The sequence below is a fragment of the Schistocerca serialis genome, chromosome 2 (assembly GCF_023864345.2).
Source record: "Schistocerca serialis cubense isolate TAMUIC-IGC-003099 chromosome 2, iqSchSeri2.2, whole genome shotgun sequence".
Classification (NCBI taxonomy): domain Eukaryota; kingdom Metazoa; phylum Arthropoda; class Insecta; order Orthoptera; family Acrididae; genus Schistocerca; species Schistocerca serialis.
In genome coordinates this window covers 578844844-578867880 of record NC_064639.1, presented here as the reverse complement: position 1 = coordinate 578867880, position 23037 = coordinate 578844844, and the positions used below count along the sequence as shown (strand labels likewise).

The following is a 23037-nucleotide window of genomic DNA, read 5'->3' as shown; positions in this document are numbered from 1 at the left end:
TTCTAGTGTTTGAGGCGTAAATCTCTCTTCGGAAACTAGAACAACACATGACTTTATAATGTTGCGGCACAATGATTTTTATAACGCTAGGAATGCAGTTTCACAAGTCAATGAAGTTTAGTTCACATATAGTCTATGGAGGAACAAAGAAACCACTAAATATGCAATGAAATAGAAGATACCTCCAAAACAATTGGTGATAGCACCACATCTGTACGGCAGTGTATGCACATTCACAGCCTTGTCGAGAAGCGCCATGTCGTAACGAACATTTTTTAAGTGAAGCATATTTGTCGGCTTTGGTCAGCTGAACAATGGCGGCTCCTGCGAATACATTCGGGGTGTTCCCAAATTTTTAGATGCAGATAAATTTGAGAGTGTGAAATTAATAGCATCTGCTGAATAACAATTACGCTTATCAACAAGTTTATACAAATACAGCCACTGCCAATAATAACAACAACATTAATAATGATAATAATAATAATAGTAATAATAATAACAATAATAATAATAAGATGCATTACTTATCTGATAAAAGAAAGCATTGTTTCTGTGCAATTTTGCTTTGTACGTAATTAAATACAGTTTAGGGCAACAACGAAATAATGTGTAAGCTTTCGCAACTCTCCATTTCGCATTTGTTTGTAAGTGGGAGTTTTCCTGGTTTTCCATTTTTTCTTTTTGGACAAATGTAGAAGATCCCTAAGAGATAGCGGGCCGGTGTGGCCGTGCGGTTCTAGGCGCTTCAGTCTGGAACCGCGTGATCGCTACGGTCACAGGTTCGAATCCTGCCTCGGGCATGGATGTGTGTGATGTCCTTAGGTTAGTTAGGTTTAAATAGTTCTAAGTTCTAGGCGACTGATGACCTCAGAAGTTAAGTCGCATAGTGCTCAGAGCCAATGAGCCTAAGAGATATATGAGTTCACGAATTACTTCGGGGCTGAAAAATGCGATATTCTTACGCTACACCCACACAAAAACTTGTGCTAACTGTACACTTCCTCGTTAAATGCTTTCTTGTAATCACGCTGTTTTGAATTCGTCATTCTCTCAGTCAAAGGATCTATTCTCGGAGGCCCTTGTACCTTTGCGGCTAACTTTTCCTGGTAATTTTCTTTTCTATTCCCAGAGTTAGATTTTCACTCTGCAGCGGAGTGTGCGTGGATATGAAACTTCCTGGCAGATTAAAACTGTGTGGTCGGCCCCGTCCTCACTGCTTTGCTTTTCTGTTACCATTTAAAACAAATTCAACATAGGTCATGTTTACACTGCACACGAAAGCCGATTCCCACACAGTAAACAACCAACTCCAAACACAAAGTGCCATTTGTGAAAATGATTAAACTCAAATAGTAATGTCTACCAACATGGTCACATGGCTAGAATACAAATGAGGCGCTGAGAGCCATAATGACCTAAAGCACACAGCCGTCGATTCCACTTGTAAATGAACAGCAGGGAAACCAATGATACAGATTTTCCTCAATTTTCGTATATGCAATGTGGGCCTACAGCACAGATAAACCTGACTCACCAAAATATCAATAGATTACAGAAGCATGAATAAATGCTACAATCTCACAACTGACGGTGATGTGCCTTAGGCTCTTATGATTGTCAGCTCCTCAAATTGATTACTGTATGATAAAATTCGTAACTTAGTATACTCTAAGTCATTCAGAAACCTACAAAAAAGTTTATTGTCTGTACAACTTTGACATATACTGACGTCCGATCTATTTTTACTACAATACATAGTGAGTGAATTAGCATATCTGAGAAGTGTGCTATATATAGTAGGATTTATGCCTAGCGAACGGGGATGAAAGTATTCTACAACATGGTGGCGCTAATGTAAACTTCTAGTTGAGTGGCGAGGGCTAGCTGTGCACATTGTGAACCATCAAATCCGTATGTGTTTGGCCCGTAAGGCGATTACATCACTCGAGTTACGCATGCGCAAAAGCTCCTGAAAACGTGCACAACTTAAGGTGTGCTCGCGATCCTGTTGCCAATTTTCACGGAGTCTAGAGGAACAGTAGCGCCTTAAATGTAAGTGCCATATCTTTCTGATTGTAGCATTTAACAGCATTCAAAGAATAATAATCAATTCCGCAGGGTGTCGAAAGTTAGAGTGTTCCTGTGCTCTTGTGCTCTTACACAGCAGCCGCCACTGCAGCTGAACATAACTGATTTTGGAAGAGTCGTGTCGTAGGCCAACGGAACAAGACGTAAGCATCAATCTCTCTCACAAACTGCCAAAAACGGTAATGGCGGCACATACAACATTGGCACACGTATATGAAACCGAAACCGCTAGTATACAATGTACTTACTTATAAAATAAATGGTTACTTATAAAATAAATGGTTACTTATAAAATAAATGTTTTTTGAGAACATTTGGAAAACTGAAAAATATTCCAGCTGAATGGAAAACAGCATTAATCCACCCACTACGTAAAAAGGGAGACAAACATAATGTCAATAATTACAAAGGAGTGTCGCTTCTGCCAGTGGCATACAAAATATTATCAAAAATTATCCTGAGCAGAGTGGTAGATACTTTAGACAAACAATTGGGAGAATATCAGGGTGGTTTTCGAAAGGGAAGATCCTGTGGAGAACAAATTTTTAACTTAAAGTCAATAATTCGCCATAAAATGTTAACCAGCAAACCTATAATAGTGTCATTTATTGATTTCAAGAAAGCATTTGATTGTATAGACAGAGAACCAATAGATAAGGGCATTAGAGAATTTGGTGTTAAATCAAAATTAGCAAATATAATTCGTGAAACACTAACGGGTACAATATCAAAAGTCAAATTTATGGGAAAAGTATCTCAGCCATTTGAAATAAAAACTGGTTTTAGACAGGGTGTTGGTTTATCACCTTTACTGTTTAATTGTGTTCTAGAAAAAAATGTAAGGATCTGGAATTCGGAGCTAAAAAAATCACAAAACTGAACCAATAACTCTTGGAAGGAAAACAAATGGAATTAAGATAAACTGCTTGGCTTTTGCGGATGATTTTGCAATACTTTCAGAAAACCTGACGGAAGCAGTTATTCAAATAAACCTTCTGGAAAAAATTGCAAACAGAACTGGTATCAAAATTTCAACTGAAAAAACAAAATTCATGACAAATATAAAAAATGCGCCAAAATTCATAGAAACACAAATAGTTAAAATAGAGCAGTAAATAAATTTAAATATCTTGGAGAAACTATACAACAAAATGGACTAGAAAAATCTGCAATTGACGTAAGAATTAACAAGATGGAAAGAGCATATGGTCTGACCAAAAATATTTACAACAAGAAATGTATATCTAGAAAAACAAAACTAAAACTCTACACCACAGTGGTACAACCAGAATGTTTATATGGATCTGAGTGCCTAACGATGATCTAAAAGATCGACAAACTAGAAGTAATGGAAAGAAGGATTACTAGAAAAATAATGGGCGCAATAAAAACTGCAGATGGTTGGAAAATAAGAAGTAATGAGGAGATCTACAAAAATATAGAGAAAATATCTGAAGTATTGGTCAAACGAAGATTAACCTTTTTCGGACACCTCTACCGAATGGATGGAAATAGACTAACAAAACAAATACTCCTATATTTCTGGAAGAAGAAATCGACAATAGCAGAAGTAAGGAAAGATCTAGACAGAAGCAACATCAAAGAATCAGAAATAGCAGAAAGAAACCGTTTTAAAAATGAAATACTAAATTTGGAAGGCTTTCAAAGCATAAGAAATAAAAAATCAGGAACAACATGGACAGATGAAAGGAGGAGACTTCATGGGGAGAAAATGAGGGAATATTGGAAAAACAGGAAACAACAACAAAGGAAGAAGAGGAACTGAAGATCTTAACGTGATCCTAGCTGGTCAATACGACTGTAAAAAAAAAAAAAAAATTAAAAAAAAAATGGCTTCAAGATGGAAAGGAACTGTTGATCACATTTCTGCCGACTGTCAACATGCAAAATAACACATAGCACCGAAAACGTACGACTAAAGCTGGCACAAATTGGCAGTCATCCATGAGACTGATGCCAAAGATATGAGTATTAACAGTAGAGTACGAATTTCTTTGACTTGATTGTTCAGATGCACATAACAGGACTTTTGCCGCCTAGACATATTGCTTCCCAGCTCACGTGACATTGTGGTACTTTCAGGGGTTGGACAAAAAATATGGAAGCAAAGCGAAATACGCATGCCTGAATAAATGCAGATGTTAGCAAAGCCTGCAGGTTCCATTGTTGTATTTGACCACGAACATCAGTCGTGCATTGTTCTTAATTCGTTGCAGTCGTGACATAACAGTGCTCCGTGTAGATGTGAGAGCACTGTGTCGGAGATAAGTAACGTCGAACGTGGACAAGTTGTTGGTGCTCGTAGATGCTTCCGTAGCCAAGGAAGCCGGTGTTTGGTGTTTCAAGAGGCACTGTACAGAAGGTTTAAACCGTCTATAACGCTGACTGATAGTGACAGACAGTCATTGAAGAGGTTTGTGACGAAACGTAAGAGGACAACAGCTGAAAAAGGCACTGCGGAAATGAATGTCGCTCTCACGAACACTGGCAAAAAAAGGCCTAATTTACGTACCAGGGGTGAAAAATAAAGGAATTTCAGTGATAATTTGCGCAGCCATATCGCGGTATTCCACGGGCCCCTTGGTTGCTCTTGAAGATAACTTTACTGCCAAGGATTATGTGACCACTTCGGCCGATCAGGTCCGTCCCATGGTACAATGTTTGTTCCCAAATGGTAATACTGTGTTCCTAGACGGCAGGACCCCTGTTCACATAACTCGGATCGTACAGGACTGGTTTTGTGATCACGGGGATGAATTGTCGCATCACACCTGGCCACTACAGTATCCAGATCTCAATATTATTAAGCCTTTGTTTCTATTTTGGAGAGACGTGATCGCTGCCCCCTCCATCATCGTTACCTAAACTTGCTGCCATTGTACAGAAGGGATGGTACAAGATTGCCAAGAGAACCATACAGGATCTGTATTTACCCACTCGAAGAGGTCTGGAGGATATTTAGAATGCCAACAGGTTTCTTAAACCCTTATAGGCATGGTAATAAGTTGCGCTTTTTTGTGTTTCCATATTATCTCCAACCCCTGTACCCACTGAAACCAACTGTTCGTCCTTTCACGTATTTAGATTTGCATGCAACTATTATTCTCCTTCGCTGTTACTAATAAACAAATGTGAAACAGGCCAAATATGATTAACACTAAAGTTTCACTCTTTGCTCAAACTGTCAGCGTCGTACCAAACGCCAAGTGACGTTTCCCGTTGCCGGCCGCGGTGGTCTAGCGGTTCTAGGCGCTCAGTCCGGAACCGCGCGACTGCTACGGTCGCAGGTTCGAATCCTGCCTCGGGCATGGATGTGTGTGATGTCCTTAGGTTAGTTAGGTTTAAGTAGTTCTAAGTTCTAGGGGACTGATGACCACAGATGTTAAGTCCCATAGTGCTCAGAGCCATTTGAACCATTTTGAACGTTTCCCGTTTGGTGCTGGCAACGTCCGCTCTGCGCTACCTTCACATCATAGATATTTGTACTCAGCGGTATTAATATTAACGAAGAGAATAAGGGGAAGATCTGTTCGAGATTTGATTTTTGAACAGAACGCGTCACTAATGTTATCGGTTTGAGCTGAACATCACAATCGCAGTGTAGAGCTGCCTACATCGACTTAACCAGACGTTGAAAGATATGAGAAGTCAACATTCCGATCACTTACAAAAGAAACCTTCACTGAAAGTTTGCAGCAACTTAATAAACGTTTTCAAAAGTTTATTTTTCTCAATAATGGAAAGTACCTCGAAGTCTAATGAAGGTATTTTGTTCGAAATCTTTCTTAACTTTGTTTTACAATGACATTCATCGACATTTTTAGAGCCTTTTTTATAATTAGAGATTTTAGTGTGACAAGGTAAGAGATCTTTTTTCTTGTTTCAAAAAGCTAAGCCTTGTCTCTGCAGTCACAGCTTCCGCTCTTCAGCAGACCTCTTCATCTCCATGTATGAAGAACATCCCATCTCATTGAACATACTTTCCAAATAGGATGTTCTCGGTCGTCCCTTCATTTTCTTCCGTACGATTTTGCCTTCGAAGATGTTTTATAACAGAATATCGTTTCTAATCAAGTGTCCAGTGAATTATGCTTTGCGCTGGCCCTTAACTTTCGGTAGTTCTTTCTTCTTTCCTATTTCTTGAACAGTCACCTCACTCGTTTTTTTGTCAGACCAACTAGTACCTGTAAGTATTTCCCCAGCTTCAAGGGGAGGTTTCATCTGCTTTGCTAAGGTCCAGGTTTCACATCCGCATGTCAGGACACTCCATAAAAAGGTATTTACAAATATTTTCTTACTGAGTATGGTTATGTTCTTGTTCAGCAGAAGGTTCTTTTTACGAGGGCTACTAGGGAAGTAAGGTCCGACAGGTCGCAAAATAGAAACATGTTTTATTTGCAACAGTTAGCTACCTCTTCCAACTACTTCTCTACATAATCGCTGCTCCGACCAAGACGTCTGTCATAGCATTGTACTAACTTCCCAATATCCTCGTCATAGAAGGCACAGCCTGTGGTTTCTGCCAAGTCTCTATGTTGAGCTTCAGCGTACTGCCTGCGCCAAAATGTTGTCTTCGTAGCACAGCGATTCATGTGGGCAGAGATGAAAATGAAAGGGAGCCAAGTCCGAGCTGTATGGTGGGTGATCAAACACTACTCATCCGAGACACTGCAGCAGCGTCCTCATTTCCCCTGCCATGTGCGGCCAAGAATCGTCATGAAGAAGGAAATGCATGACAGTTCCGTTGTGTGAGTTGCATGAAATGAGGCTAAATCTATCACAGCCACTCATACTTGGTGGGAGACACTGTTTTCTAGGCATCTTTACGTGCTCACTGAGCGCTCAGAACTGAAAAAATTGACGTGACGTGATCGACAGACGTACTACAGACACTACCCAACGCATCTGAGCAAAGGTTCATCGGATTTTCACTGTCGTTCCCATTTCACGATCTGTCGGACCTTATTTTCCGTATTGTTCTCGTATTTCGGAAGGCGCTCCTGGCCAGTGCCATCCTTCTCTTGATTTCCTTGAGAAGTCTCTACAGTGCTGCTGAGGTAGTGAAATTCGCTTACTTGCTCGAGCTGCTTGCTGCTTGTTCTTATGTAGGCCTTACCTCTACCTCGTTTCTTGTTTACAACCATGGCTTTTGTCTTCTTGGAATTTGTTTTTTGTTTTGCTATCTCTTAACATAAGGCCTTAAGTATTTTATTTAGTTCCTTCTCTGAGTCTGCCAACATATCAGTGTCAACGGCAATCTGATGCAGAGAATATGCGTGCAATTCATTTCGTTCCAGTAGTATTTTCTGTCATTGCTGTTATTGTCCCTTCTGATATTTGCTTCCTTCTTGCTACCATTCCTATCGATTTCAGTACTTTGACTCTGGTATATACTCAAAATTAGTCGCTCGTCACACCACGAGATCAAATAAACAGAACAGTGAAAGCATGGTTCTTCACTTTCTACCGTCGTATTTGATGACAAAATAATCCACGAGTTTACTGCCTGCTCTTGGTGTCCAAATTGGACAATATGAGGGCGACTGATTCTGTCTCCAGCATCAGATGCATTGATAAAATGACCATCTGCTAGCTCAAATTGGAATGTTTATGCCCACTACCTCCTCCTTTCCCCTTCTCAACTCCCCCCTCCCCTTTCTCCCATGCAGAGCAAGGGATGGAGGGGGAAAGCGCTGATATAACTGATATCGAGCTGTCAGGTGGTCATTTCATTAGTGGACATAGTGGTGGTGGCAGGATCGATCGCCGAAATATTGTGCCCTTTGGACATCAACAGCCACCATTACACTAGCGAATCATTTTATCATTGAAAGCATGACTGACTATTGGCGTCCATATTCGAGAAATTGTTGTGAGCCCGTCCTTAGTAATAAAGAGTCCTGCGTTCATGTGACCCGGGAGTGATGTCTGCCACGATCTGCATTTCATCGCCAGAAGTGTGAGCTGCCCGCGGGCTGGTGATCGCTGACGCGCGGCTGTGCGGAGCCTGACCTAGCTCACGGGCGAGTCAGCTTATCGCAGCCGCAGGGACTTATCACCAACAAGATTGCGACCGTGACGTTGACGCGGTCTCGGAAACGTTTTGCGAGCGTCTAATCACCGTAACATAGGCCAACGACCTCCGCAGGAATTCCTGAATGGTGCAGCACGACAACTCACGTATCACTCGGACTGGAGGTGCAACAGTCCTCCGAACATAAAGGATCGTGCTTTTTTCACGTCCAAATGTTCTCGTACACTAACCGCTGTCTCATCACTGCGGCTTTACACGCTGCCAGCCTCCTTAGATACATGGCCTCGCGTAATTTTCCTGTTTAACGTGCTGATCCACTATTCACTTGGTAGTCATAGATAGAAATAGATAGACATCCCTCTTTTCAGCTGGGATATGCTGACACATGTGATTTAAGTGTTTCTTCTTGGCACTTTTGATTGGCAGTTTGTTAAATGGGTGGAAGATTTATTGTCCTGTTACCTGTCAGCTTTCTTGCAATGCTTTGCAAGATGTTGTGCATTTTTCCTTTCCTTAGTGATTGTCGGATAAAATTTGCTACTACGTTGTCCTATTCACACCATCAGGAGGCAATTTTTCAGGGACAGAACCATTTTCTCTCGATACATTAGGATACACCACGTCTCGGTGTCTTCCGTTTACTGTCTTTCCACTCACAGATGTTAACTTCATGTTTCCCTCCTTTACTCAAGCGCTTTCGTTTTTCTTTCGTTACAACATTCTGTTCGTCACCTAAGACGCTGTCACTTATTAATTGTTCACTCTAAGAAGAGGTACGCCACGGTGGATGATGAGAATAGCTGTTTGGAATGATCAAGATGAGATAATACGCGGAGTCAAAGATCACTTGCAGAGAGTTAGAATGGAAAAAAATTTCGCATTTTTTTGATTTTATCTCATTATAAAATTTGAAATTTTTGAAGAAATAGGTATATAACTTATAAACTCGCACTGGAACTATTTTTTTTATAACGTCTACATCTGTTGAAAATTTTAAAACTTTTACATGCATTATTTCAATATTTAAAAAAACCGGTAAATTTTTATATAGGAACCTTAGGATTACAGAGTTATTAAGGTGAAATTACGTTGTTTGTATTGATATCACTGTCGAAATCAGTATCGTATCGTTTCATGGCACGAACACGCGTTTTATGTGGAAATGCTAACGTGTTTCTGAAGAAAAGTGACGAATAAACAGGTGCATTTCTCAAAACGTATGACGTCAAAACGAAGTGTTTTCAAGAAACGTGGATTTCTTGGTAACAGATTATCGAAGAAAGGGAAAAATTGTGTTCAGGCCGGCCGGAGTGGCCGAGCGGTTCTAGGCGCTTCAGTCTGGAACCGCGTGACTGCTACGGTCGCAGGTTCGAATCCTGCCTCGGGCATGGATGTGTGTGTCGTCCTTAGGTTAGTTAGGTTTAAGTAGTTCTAAGTTCTAGGGGACTGATGACCTCTGAAGTTAAGTCCCATAGTGCTCAGAGCCATTTGAACCGTTTGAAGCATAAAAAATTTATTGGAACTGCTGTGGAATCTGTTGCATGTGAGTCAAAGGAGGGTGTTGCAAACGAAGTTGTTGAAATAAATGATGATATGACTGACCACAGCTTCTGACGACGTTTGGCAGAAGTGCAGCTGCAGCTTTAAGAATTCTATTGTAACGGTGACTAGTGTGGTTACTGGAAAGGCAATAGTCTTCCAGATTGTAACGAAATATTGTTATAAATGTAAATCAGGGAAGGAAGAAGAACATACCTGTGATAGAAATTATGAAGAAACAAGTGGTAGTATGGACGCATCCGCAACTATTGAAATTTTTAGGCGATCTGTGAAAGAAAGGGGTGTCTGTTAAACAAAATTCTTAGGTGCTGGGGACTCAAAAGCATCTAACAGTGTAGTAGCCGCTCAGCATTATGGTGATAAAATTATCTCAAAACTGGAATGTGTCGGCTATGTCAAGAAGAGCATGGGCACTAGATTTAGGAAGTGGAAACAAAGTTTGAGAGAGAAGAGCCTTTCCGATGGTAAAAAACCGCAAGAGGCAAGCTGACAGACAGTACATCAATTACAGAGATATCGGTATCAACTTCACTTTTTCGAATTGAATTATTGCAATTCCTACTGCTAATATCATATTTCAAAAAGAGGCGAACTCGATGGCGTTTTCTCTTCAGAATCCGATTACTATTTTCTGAGTAATTGCAATATTTATAACTTAAGATTTATCTGTTTGAAAATGAAAGCGATTACTACCTTATGCGTATGTTTGTGATTTCTTATATCGCACTAACAAGCAATTACAGAGTATTACAAACAGTTGTGTGTGTAGTTTCTTTAAGGTTCCACTGTCAATATTTTAGGAGGCAGTAAAATGGTTGTTTTAATTTAAATAATTAAAGACATCGCGTTTCCAGTTTTCAGTTGTCTTGAGAAACACCTGCTTGACGCTGACGTTACTGTACTCATGATAAGTTTGAAAAGCAAGCCAAGCGCTTGCAACTTTGATGCTGAATCCAAATACAGTGACATGATGTGATAATACGCAAAGCTACGCACCTCGATGTACAAAGAGCATTCTGACATGAAATTGGCGAATGAGTTTTGTATTGGAAATTCTCTTATTGTTTGAGGAGGACACCGTAAAAGGTTTCCCAACCACTGCTTTCCAGACACAAAAACGTTTACATGCGTGTCTAATACGTTTCCTGGGAATAACAGAGTATAAAAATGTCTATTTAAAGTGCAAATGTGAGTGGCGCAATAACCGTTCTGTTGCCCATTGAACTAGTACATACGGAATTTAACTGTGCGGCTGGTCCCGACGGAGGTTCGAGTCCTCCCTCGGGCATGTATGTGTGTGTGTTTGTCCTTAGGATAATTTAGGTCAAGTAGTGTGTAAGCTTAGGGACTGATGACTTTAGCAGTTAAGTCCCATAAGATGTCACACACATTAACATTAACGGAATTTAAACATGCTGTGATCAATTCAATTCAACTTATTGCCATAAGTTTCAGACTTGTCGTCTTGAAACTTCAAACAGGTTGTACGTATTAAGTAATCATGTTAACATACAATGCATCATATTTATGTTTAGTTACAAAGTATGGTAAGAACAGTGCAGAAAAAATCTAATAAAACACAGCATAAAATGAAAGGGATTTGATTAAAGTTCCAAGTGAGTAACTTTCAGTTTATATTACTACACCTGTTAGTGGCAGCCTCGGAGGACCTGGAGGTTTGCCGACTAACTGCAACTATACCTACACCCTGACCTATTCTTGTTACGCTGTTTTACAGGGAATCTCCAAAGAAAGTTTGTTCTTGGTGTATCAAAAGAAAATAGATGTTACAGTCTATCGACAAATAATTTTTTTGTATAGAGATATACAGTTTAGGAATTTACTGGTTACAAATAATGCCATTTAAATCCTAGCACGTCTAGGACACTCATTTAAACGATGAATAACATCTTGCATGACGGCTCGGCACATAAACACTGGGATAGCCTTCGCTACGAGTAAGCTGTCGCTAGTACACCAGTTGGCAGAGAGGTTGCAAGAAGAACGACAATAGGCGTTGATTCAAACGTGCCTATCAGGAGAGAGGTCAAAGACAGACTCGTAAGCAATGCGCCGCCAACGCCCTCTCGATCGCCAGTATTTAGATAGCCACCACAGACCGAAGGGCCCAGTCACTTGCAATTGGAGTCGCAGTCGCAGTCAGTCAGAGGCAGTCTCTAGCTCAGCATCAATCAGCACCTAGCAACCACAGTGTAGTGTTTATAATGGGACTGGTACTTCTCCACCAGTGGGGCTAACATGGACTATTATTCAAGAGATTGTAGATTGTACCACAACAACTTGCTAGCTTCCCGTTCTTATGAATACATGTGTGCAGTTGTATTGCAGAAAGAGGATACTCACCCGCAAACAACATCCTCTCCGTGCTTCCCCTGTTACAAGACTCTGCAATGACAACGACGACATAAAAGTGGCGACGAGAATAATTCAGTGCAAATCAATGTTAATCAACTTGGCCGACGATTTTGTTTGCTTATCATGCGTTTTAGCTTGCAGGGATGATCATTTTGCTCATCTGTTGTTTGTTCTTGCATGTACTTCACGAGGGGAGCCGCAGAACTAATCAAATTTCTCTTTTCAGAGGCTATGCTTGCTTTTTTTGCTATAACGTATATGCGCAAATGGCTACCCCCTCCCCCTGCCATCGCGCCTCAGCCGAATATGGCCAAAGTGATGGATCTAATCAAGTCTGCAGTTTCAGAACCAACAAATTGCTGCCCTACTAACGGCAGTACAACTTTTGGCTGCACAAGCTGCGTCGACTGCACAACCACAAACGACCGACCAACCAGCCCAAGAAGTGCTGCTAATCAGCATACCAACGTTCCGGCAATATAACGACTCAGAACAGGAATGGCTCGCATACCTGACCAGTTCCAAGCACATTGTCAAGTTCATCGTGTTGAAGGTACTGTAAAACTGCAATACTTTCTTTCGATTGCGGGGTCCCCAGTGTTCAGGTTAATACAAAAACTATTCCTAACTGCGTCTACCGACGGCCTCAGCTAAGACCAGAAACCATGTGAAAAGCTAATAACTTTATAGCGCATGTTGCATTGAAAAACAATGCACAGCCTAAGTTTTTCCTGGCCCGCCCCATTCCAATTGCTTTAAGAGACAAAGTAGCCATTGAATTGAAAGAATTGCAAGATAATGGTGTAATTGCTCCCATTCAAGCTAGTCAGTGGGAAAGTCCTCACGTTTTGTTGCCTAAGCCATCTGGTCGAATCCGCATTTGTGTTGACTTCAAGTATGTAGTCAACCCACAGACAGTAGTTGACCCTTTACTTCGCCCTCAGGAACTCATGGTCTGTCTTTGTGCAGGACGTTATTTTTCTAAGATACAACTGTGTGATGCCTACTTGCAGATTCCATTCGATGAAGAGTCACAGAAAGTTTTCGTTATAAATACACACTTAGGACTGTTCAAGTATTTGTGTTTGTCATTCGTCAGTGCTTCCACACCTACCATTTTTCAACGTTACTTGGAACAGCTGACTGCAAAAGTACCATTCTGTTCAAACTGCCTTGACGATATTACTGTCTCAGGTCGTACATCAGAGGACCAAATTGCCAATTTGCGTACTCTTCTTCGAGTGTTGTTAGAAGCAGTACTATTTTCGAACTGAACAACAGTACTTAGGTCATGTGATAAACAGTCAGGGTGTGCACCCCATCCAATCTCATTTGCCTGCAATCCGTGACCTGCCTGTTCCTCGCAATATGTCTGAACTGCAGTCAGTACTAAGCAAGATAACGTACTACATTCGGTTCATACCGAATGCCATTCAGATCGCGGCTCCATAGATTCGCTTGCGTTGCAACAATGTGCCTTTTGTATCCACTAAAAATTGTCAAGACACGTTCCAGAAACTCAAAAATGCTTTGCTCAGTGACAGATGTTTAGTGCATTTTGACCCTGCCAAGCCAGTAGTTTTGCAAGTCGAAGTTTCTTCCCACGGAATCGGTGCTGCGCTTTCGCACAGAATTGGTGCACAGGACAGATCTATTGCTTTTGCCTCAAATTTGTTGACTCAAACTCAGTGCAATTATTCTCAAACAGAAAAAAAGGTTCTCGTTATTGTGTATGGTATGACCACATTCCACCACTATTTGTATGTTCGCAAGTTCTGCTTAGTGACAAAAATGTTCAAATGTGTGTGGAATCTTGTGGGACTTAACTGCTAAGGTCATCAGCCCCTAAGCTTACACACTACTTAACCTAAATTACCCTAAGGACAAACACACACACCCATGCCCGAGGGAGGACTCGAAACTCCGCCGGGACCGCAATGCGGTGTTCGGTGACAGATCACAAGCCTTTGCAGTCCTTGTTTCATCTGTCAAAGGCGGTTCCTACACGCACTGCTAAAAAATTGCAACGATGGGCTTCGTTGCTTTCGCAGTATCAGTATGAGATTGTGTACAGACCTACTGCAAAGCATGGCAATGCAGACGCCATAGCTCCCCTTCCCATTGTCCCAGACTCTGATTTTGATGCATCTGCCGCATCTTGTTGCCAGATCGATGAGCTATGTATTGCTGGAATCTTCTCCCTTGCACTACAGAAAAGTTGCACAGGCCACGGAAGCAGAACCAGGTCTCAATATTTCGTTGCACTACATTCGCACGTCTTGGCCTCCTTCATTGAACTGTATCCAGAAATCAATTGTGAGCCGATACTTTGCTCGTCGGCATAACCTTTCGGTACAACAAGGTGTGATTCTAATTCCAAATGACAGTGGACAATCGCGTGTGTTTATTCCCAAAATGTTGCGAAAGGATGTGTTGCGATTGCTCCACCAAGGACATTGGGGAATTGTTCGCACTGAACAGCACGACGGCACTGTACTTGGCAGGGCATGGACGTCCACATTGAACAGATGACGTCACAGTGTCGCGCATGCGCAGAAAACCAATCCGCTTCGGCACAGACATTCGCAACTTGGCCTAAGACTCAATCTCAATGGCGACGAGTGCACATAGACCTTTCCGGACCATTTTGGAACACTCGTTGGCTCATAGTGGTAGACTCTTTTAGCAAGTTTCCATTTGCGGTGCCTCTACCACGTCACGTAGCACCAGCCGAGCGTTGTCCTCCATACTTCGCATCGAAGGTTTGCCGTAAGTACTTGTGTCGGACAACGGACAACAGATCACATGATTTTGAACAATTTTGTGAATGCAATGGCGTTTGTCATCTAACAAGTGCTCAGATTCACCCACAGTGCAATGGAGAAGCAGAATGCCTTGTACGTACTTTCAAACAACTGATGGCCAAGCTTTGCACCACCCACACATAGGAACAGTCGCTGGAACTCTTTCTCGCCTTCTGTCGCTCCCACCCACGAGAAGGACCATCACCGGCGGAACTTCTGCACGGTCGCCGCTTTCGGACGCTGCGACACTTGCTACACCCATCGCAGCATGTGGCGCCGCCAATGGTCCGCAAGTATCTCTTTGCACCGCGCGATCTCGTTCTTTTCAGGGTTTATGGCAACCGTGGGCGCTGGGAAAGAAGCCTGATCCTGGAACGCATTGGCTCTCAGGGCTGGACGCTTGCCCTGGTAGCAGTTTTCCGGAGGATGTTTCTGGCGGGGTACAGTCGGGAGCACGCCGTCCTCCTCAGTCATGGCTCCCAGCTCATCTACACTCCTGGAAATGGAAAAAAGAACACATTGACACCGATGTGTCAGACCCACCATACTTGCTCCGGACACTGCGAGAGGGCTGTACAAGCAATGATCACACGCACGGCACAGCGGACACACCAGGAACCGCGGTGTTGGCCGTCGAATGGCGCTAGCTGCGCAGCATTTGTGCACCGCCGCCGTCAGTGTCAGCCAGTTTGCCGTGGCATACGGAGCTCCATCGCAGTCTTTAACACTGGTAGCATGCCGCGACAGCGTGGACGTGAACCGTATGTGCAGTTGACGGACTTTGAGCGAGGGTGTATAGTGGGCATGCGGGAGGCCGGGTGGACGTACCGCCGAATTGCTCAACACGTGGGGCGTGAGGTCTCCACAGTACATCGATGTTGTCGCCAGTGGTCGGCGGAAGGTGCACGTGCCCGTCGACCTGGGACCAGACCGCAGCGACGCACGGATGCACGCCAAGACCGTAGGATCCTACGCAGTGCCGTAGGGGACCGCACCGCCACTTCCCAGCAAATTAGGGACACTGTTGCTCCTGGGGTATCGGCGAGGACCATTCGCAACCGTCTCCATGAAGCTGGGCTACGGTCCCGCACACCGTTAGGCCGTCTTCCGCTCACGCCCCAACATCGTGCAGCCCGCCTCCAGTGGTGTCGCGACAGGCGTGAATGGAGGGACGAATGGAGACGTGTCGTCTTCAGCGATGAGAGTCGCTTCTGCCTTGGTGCCAATGATGGTAGTATGCGTGTTTGGCGCCGTGCAGGTGAGCGCCACAATCAGGACTGCATACGACCGAGGCACACAGGGCCAACACCAGGCATCATGGTGTGGGGAGCGATCTCCTACACTGGCCGTACACCACTGGTGATCGTCGAGGGGACACTGAATAGTGCACGGTACATCCAAACCGTCATCGAACCCATCGTTCTACCATTCCTAGACCGGTAAGGGAACTTGCTGTTCCAACAGGACAATGCACGTCCGCATGTATCCCGTGCCACCCAACGTGCTCTAGAAGGTGTAAGTCAACTACCCTGGCCAGCAAGATCTCCGGATCTGTCCCCCATTGAGCATGTTTGGGACTGGATGAAGCGTCGTCTCACGCGGTCTGCACGTCCAGCACGAACGCTGGTCCAACTGAGGCGCCAGGTGGAAATGGCATGGCAAGCCGTTCCACAGGACTACATCCAGCATCTCTACGATCGTCTCCATGGGAGAATAGCAGCCTGCATTGCTGGGAAAGGTGGATATACACTGTACTAGTGCCGACATTGTGCATGCTCTGTTGCCTGTGTCTATGTGCCTGTGGTTCTGTCAGTGTGATCATGTGATGTATCTGACCCCAGGAATGTGTCAATAAAGTTTCCCCTTCCTGGGACAATGAATTCACGGTGTTCTTATTTCAATTTCCAGGAGTGTATATTCCAGAGTTCTGCCTTCCTCTCCGTTGTCGTTCACAGTCCCCATACACGACAATGGTGCAGCATTTCAGGGGGGGGGGGGGGGGGAGAATGTGCTACCGTAAGCTGTCGCCAGCACACCTGTCGGCAAAGAGGTTCAAAAAGATCGATAATAGTCGCTGCATTAAGCGCGCCAATCAGGAGAGAGGCCAAAGACAGACTTGCGAGAAACGTGCTGCCAACGTCCTCTCGACTGCCAGTATTTAGATCGCCGCCACAGACTGGGGGGCCCAGTCAGTTGCAGTTGGAGATGCAGTCGCAGTCAGTCAGAGTCATAGTCTCTAGCTCAGAGTCAGTCAGTACCTAGTCACCACAAGATAGTGTTTATACCGGGAATGGTACTTCACCAGTAGTGAGGCTAACGTGGACTATTACAGAAGGGCTTGTACCACAACAACATGCTTTAAGATAAGTAGCTTCTTGCCCTTATGAATAAAGAATGCTGTTAATACATGTGTGCAGCTCTATTGCAGAAAGAGGATATGACTACCAAACAACATCCTCTCCTTGCTTCCCCTGTTATAAGACTCTACAGTGGCAATGACGACTCAAAAGAATGTTTGCAATGACAACCATGTATATTTCCGTAAGATGCCATAGTTCATGTTTTTTTACCTTTAGTCGCTCAGTATCTTAAACATTGGACGTTTCTTCTCAACAGCGACATGGTAGCACCCACAAAGACAGATCGTAGCGGCACACAACTTCAGCTGCAACCATCCATTGCTGCCATGACAGCTTGCCCACTTCTGCACTACTCCACTTTATTCACCATCCAGCAAAATGACACTGCCTTTCCTGTACGTCCCTTTGACGGTTAGGTTGTTGGAGACGGAGCACAAGCTTCCACTGAACGAGGAGGGACAGGAAATCGCCATTCATAATGAACAGAAGCCATTCCGTTATTCTTCTAAATCTTTTCAGTCACGACACGAAATCTGCAACTGCAGATAATCTTGTAAAAGCAATTTAAGTGACGCTAAGGGTAGTGATGATAAGAACGGACGAAAACATTCCATTCAGTTGAATGTATCCTTACCTATCATTTGTACTATTCATGTAGTCTTTTGAGTGAAACTATTCCATGGCAACAAGCTTATGGAAACATTCGGTTCAGTCGGCTGTTAGAAAATAGTTGACTCATTCGCTTGTAATTTCAAGTACCTACCGGATGATTCTTTTAAGTGAAATAAGTTTATGGAAACAACCGATTCAGTCTGTTGTAGCTTTACGTATGGGTTGGACTGTTATTCATTCTTTTCCTTCGAGTGAAACCAGTGTGTACCGAATGGAAGCTATCGACACAGTTTGGGGCGCTCAGTTCTGAGCTTAAACATTTGATTGTTTCGCCATTTTCATTTTTAGGTAATTATTATTGAGTGGACTCCCTTGTCGCCGTTGTCATTATCACTGCTTTTCCGATAATTTCTTTTTACTGAATGCCAAAAAGTTGTTGTTACTTCAGTTTTTCGTCCATATTTATGAACAGGAGCTTTCTTAACAGTGAGTGAGTTGGATTGCCAAAACGTGCAATTGGTTGGGAACGGAAGAAATCACAGGACCGAATAGAAAGTGATCTTCAAGACATATTTAGTGCGATATATAGTATCTGTGAGGACGATTCATATTATGAAACTACATTAACTGAACGGATTCAAAGAAATTAAAGAGTGATGACAGATATTTTTCGTAAAAAGAAACTTCGGACAAATCACAGTATATGCTTAAAAAGCAAGTGATTAACTCACTAAACAATTTTTAAAAAATATCTTATATCCCGTCTGTTTAGTCACCTCAGCATTTACCGAAATGTAATTATCGATGATGCTTGTAAACCAGTGGAATAGAGAGAGAGAGAGGGAGATAGATAGATAGATAGATAGATAGATAGATAGATAGAGAGAGAGAGAGTGATCTTTAATAAATTTAAACAAAAAAGTAATAGCTCATTAATTAAAACCTGTATTTACAACGTAGAACCAGTTATTAACCTTTTAAAACCAACCAAAATTCCGTATTTAATGGCAGAACTACGAAAAACTAGTATTGGAGTAAATAAATATTTACGTAAATAAATACATAAATATTGAAAATACTGCATTTTTGGAAATATACTTTTTATTCACCTCTCTTTGGAACAACACATGTTATTTATCTGTAATGGTCATGGTTCATGTACAGCCTGAAAGGCCGAAAAAGTATGTAAATTAAATCACTCAAACCTGGAGACTGAGTGAAAACCTTCATATACGGTAACTTTCAAAGACTTATGTCAGTCGGTTGCCTCACATTAAGTGAAACCATTCAAACCCGCAAAGTAAGTGAAAACAAGCATATAGCTGACATAGTCGTAGAGACTGGTTTCTGTTGTTTCATTCGAACGAAAAAACAGTCGACTGGCCAATCGGCTGCTGAAACCAGTCGGTTGTCCTATCAGTGACTAGGTGTTTCCGGAATGTTTTCCCGGGAACCATAAGTTGTAAATAACTCAAAAACGCGCCAGCTACAGTTCAGTTTCTTCTTGGATTCAAACCGCGCAACATGCACGTCAGCTGCCATTCAAGCGCTCCTCAACACATTTTTAAAGCGGTCCCTAGACGGTCAGGAATACTGCGCGATAGTATTGTGAAATATTAACGACGTTCTCCCTACATTACTCAATAATCTTGCGCAATAATATAGAGGTTCGGACTGTTGACGAAAAGACGCTGCTGCTGTGAGGATTGCTCTACTTTGTTGCAAGCAGAAAAAAGGTGCATGAAAAAAGGATCAAAGAGTGTCAAAGATCACTAACGAAAACTTGTTGACAGAATTGAGCTTAAAAAAAAGGATTTTCATAACTTTTTGAGTGTTCATGGTCCAACATTTGATACATTACTGGAAATAGTTACCAGCATACTTAGGGGTCCCCATACATAGGCATTTGCCCCTGCCTTCCCTTCCCCCCTCTCCCTCACTGAATATGGTATACGGTGTTTTTATTCATTACAAAATTCTTATATATTTCTAGAAATGATTTCTTGTGACTCCGCTTAACTTCTCAGTAAGCCAAATGTGGCAGTACGTGGCTCATCTCAGTGAGACAATACTACGGCTTTAGCAATTGGTGTATAGTCGTTCGTTTATTGTTCTAAGTCGGCCTTGCCGCAGTGGTAACACCGATTCCCGTCAGATCATCGAAGTTAAGCGCTGTCGGACTGGGCTAGCACTTGGATGGGTGACCATCCGGTCTGCCGAGCGCTGTGGGCAAGCGGGGTGCACTCAGCCCTTGTGAGGCAAACTGAGGAGCTACTTGATTGAGATGTAGCTGTCGAGAACTGACATACGGCCGGGAGAGCGGTGTGCTAACCAGATGCCCCTCCATATCCGCATCCCGTGACGCCTATGCGCTGAGGATGACGCTGTGGCTGGTCAGTACTGTTGGGCCTTCATAGCCTGTTCGGGAAGAGTTTTTTTGTTGTTCTAAGTAATGTTCGTGAAGCAAATACTGAGTGGATAACCATCAGTTCTCTGGAATATAATGTTTTTGTGTCAAAACTGACCAACTCTTTTACATCAAAAATATAAATTTTTGAATCTAACACTGACTCCCCCTCCCTGGTTAAATCTCGGCGGACGCTCAAATCCCTATGATCAAAAAACAAAATACTTTAATGAGAGATGCAATATTATACTTCAACTCTTTCTTTCGAAGATTTTAAATTTACAAGTGCAGTTGTTTTGATACATAGTTATGGAAACGTGCACTAAACGGTTATTATCCAAATATACTTTATTTACAATTTCGCAACAATTATTTTTTTTTAAAAAAATTTGCCCTTCGTGGACTTTCCCCGTATTTTCTGAACAACAAATCATATGATTCATTCTTAACATTTCTGTTTTTGTACTCCTCTGGCCTTATATCTCACAATCCTGGCAATCATTTATTCATTTCAAAGCACTCTAATCATAACGATCTTTCGTCTAGTTCTGAACCCATTTTCAACAACTAAGAGTGAACACAAAGATATCGAGTGTCTGTAGCACGCGAGACTCTGAAGGATACTGCGCAATACTGCCCACAATCGGCACAATATTTCCGGATAGCGCAAAATATTATTCAAAAGTTTTTGAAGTTTTCAATACTACTGCGCAATCTCTCAGTCTCACACCAACACGTTGAATTCTATTATGCTTCAGGAAATACTGCGCAATATTATCGACCGTTGAGGGACGCCGCACGGGATTAGCCGAGCGGTCTAGGGGCGCTGCAGTCAATGGACTGTGCGGCTGGTCCCGGCGGAGGTTCGAGTCCTCCCTCGGGCATTGGTGTGTGTGTTTTTCCTTAGCATAATTTAGGTTAAGTAGTGTGCAAGCTTAGGGACTGATGACCGTAGCAGTTAAGTCCCTTAAGATTTCACACACATTTGATCATTTTTTTTGTTGAGGGGCCGCTTTAGTTCGCATTTGACAAAGACAGTTCCTTAGCTCTTTTCAGAGAACTCAGTTCTTCGTTTATTCAGTTTCTATGCTCTGGCTATGTGGTTCCAAGCTGATTACTCAGCTATATTGGTACGAAACTGTGAGGTTCTATTGATGTGATCTCCTGTTATTTTGAAAAATCTAACTTCGTTTTAATGGAATTTAATTTTGAGGGATTTGCAACTAAAGCTGACTAAGACATGAAGAAAAATAAATGTCAATTTTGGAACAACAAAACGTTTTCATTCGCACTTGTAAAGCTGGGAATTTCTATGCAATGAGACCAACACCTCAGAGAACACTGAAGAAAGATGAGTATAAATTTAACTGTGCAGTCATGCTTTGAGCACTCACCTTTCCCATGCAAATAATACACGATACACTCAGACTGCTAGAACGTCGTTGTGAACTGCTGAAATTTCAAGCAACTTAATTTCAGTTGTGAATTACTTTGAATACTTATTTTTGAATGTAAAGAAGATGATGCTTAATATGGAAGGGAGTTGTTTCATGAAGTATGAATGCAATCGAACAATTAATTTTATAATGCAATAAACTTTGTGTTATTTGCAATTTTACAAGTATGTAAAATCACAAAGTAAATCGGTGGCAAACAGATAACTCAACCGAGCGAGTACACTGTATTATTCATGGAAAATGGGTCATGAAAAAGACTTGCGTGGTCGGGGTGCCGAGTTGGAGGCAGAAATATATTTCAGTGATGAATATACCAATTGTTATCCTGAGCCCACAGAACTATTCGAGGACCTTCGTCAGCATGGATTAAACGCTGATCCATCATTACATATCTAGGTCCAAATAACATTCAGTAATCTGCAAAGCACCTAGTGGGAATTCACCAAAGATGGTGAAGGGAACCACTTCTTAAGCTGTAGAGTTTGTACGAACGAACTAGTCCCTAATGTGTTTTACCATCGGATGGTCTGAAACTAAACTTAACTGACAAATAACTAAGAGTGACGCATAAAAAAATAGTCTTTCACCACGACAACGGTTTAGCTAATGCAGAAGCAGTCGCAGTTTCGAAAATGATTCAGCTGCGATTGGACTTGTTTCCTCAATCCTCCTGATCTTCTGGTTTACCCGCAACTGATTAATTTCTATTGCTTAACCTCTGGCCTAGAACGTTCCGTGATTATCACACTTGTCCACCACTCAAGAAGAGCGGAGTTCATATTGTGATCCACCTCTGGGTTTCTCTAATTCCTCTCCATTGACGGTATGTTAAACCCTAATCTTGCTTTCTGTACTGGCTAACATAAAATTGCTTTGATAGGAATCAATTAACATCAATTAACATAAAGTAACAACCACGTAGTGGAGTGTTTTACAGAATTCGAAAAATCCTAGTTCTTCGACTGGAAAATAAAGGGGAACCCGGAGGTTCATGCAGCATAATTGTTGGAGGAGGGTATATTGAGAAATCGTGTATTATTTTGAAGAAACGTTCTTTGTTATTTACTTATCATAATCATCAATTTGCCCTCGCCCTCGAAGTTGTTCCTCAGTAGTATGTTAGTACCAGATAATTTTTGTGATTACCTGACACGATCTTTCAGTGCGGGAGGCGATCTTTAAATTTGTACTGTAATCTTCTTGTGAAAACCAATTTATGGCCGGCCGCGGTGGTCTAGCGCTTCTAGGCGCTCAGTCCGGAACCGCGCGACTGCTACGGTCGCAGGTTCGAATCGTGCCTCGGGCATGGATGTGT

At 42.4% G+C, this 23037-nt stretch overlaps 1 protein-coding gene across 5 annotated transcripts in view; it reads right to left on the bottom strand.

The window, feature by feature from the left end:
• The window catches only part of LOC126457583 (uncharacterized), a 273738-nt gene that overhangs the window by 142850 nt on the left and 107851 nt on the right, over nucleotides 1-23037 (bottom strand). For 3 of the 5 annotated variants that reach the window (XM_050094008.1, XM_050094013.1, XM_050094011.1), the window contains exon 1: nucleotides 183-272. The exons of the other annotated variants lie outside the window; for them this stretch is intronic. In XM_050094008.1, coding sequence (XP_049949965.1) covers nucleotides 183-258 — 76 coding nt within the window. In that variant the 5' untranslated portion in view covers nucleotides 259-272. Of the gene's footprint in view, nucleotides 1-182; nucleotides 273-23037 lie in introns of those variants that run through there. 5 annotated transcript variants of the gene reach the window in all.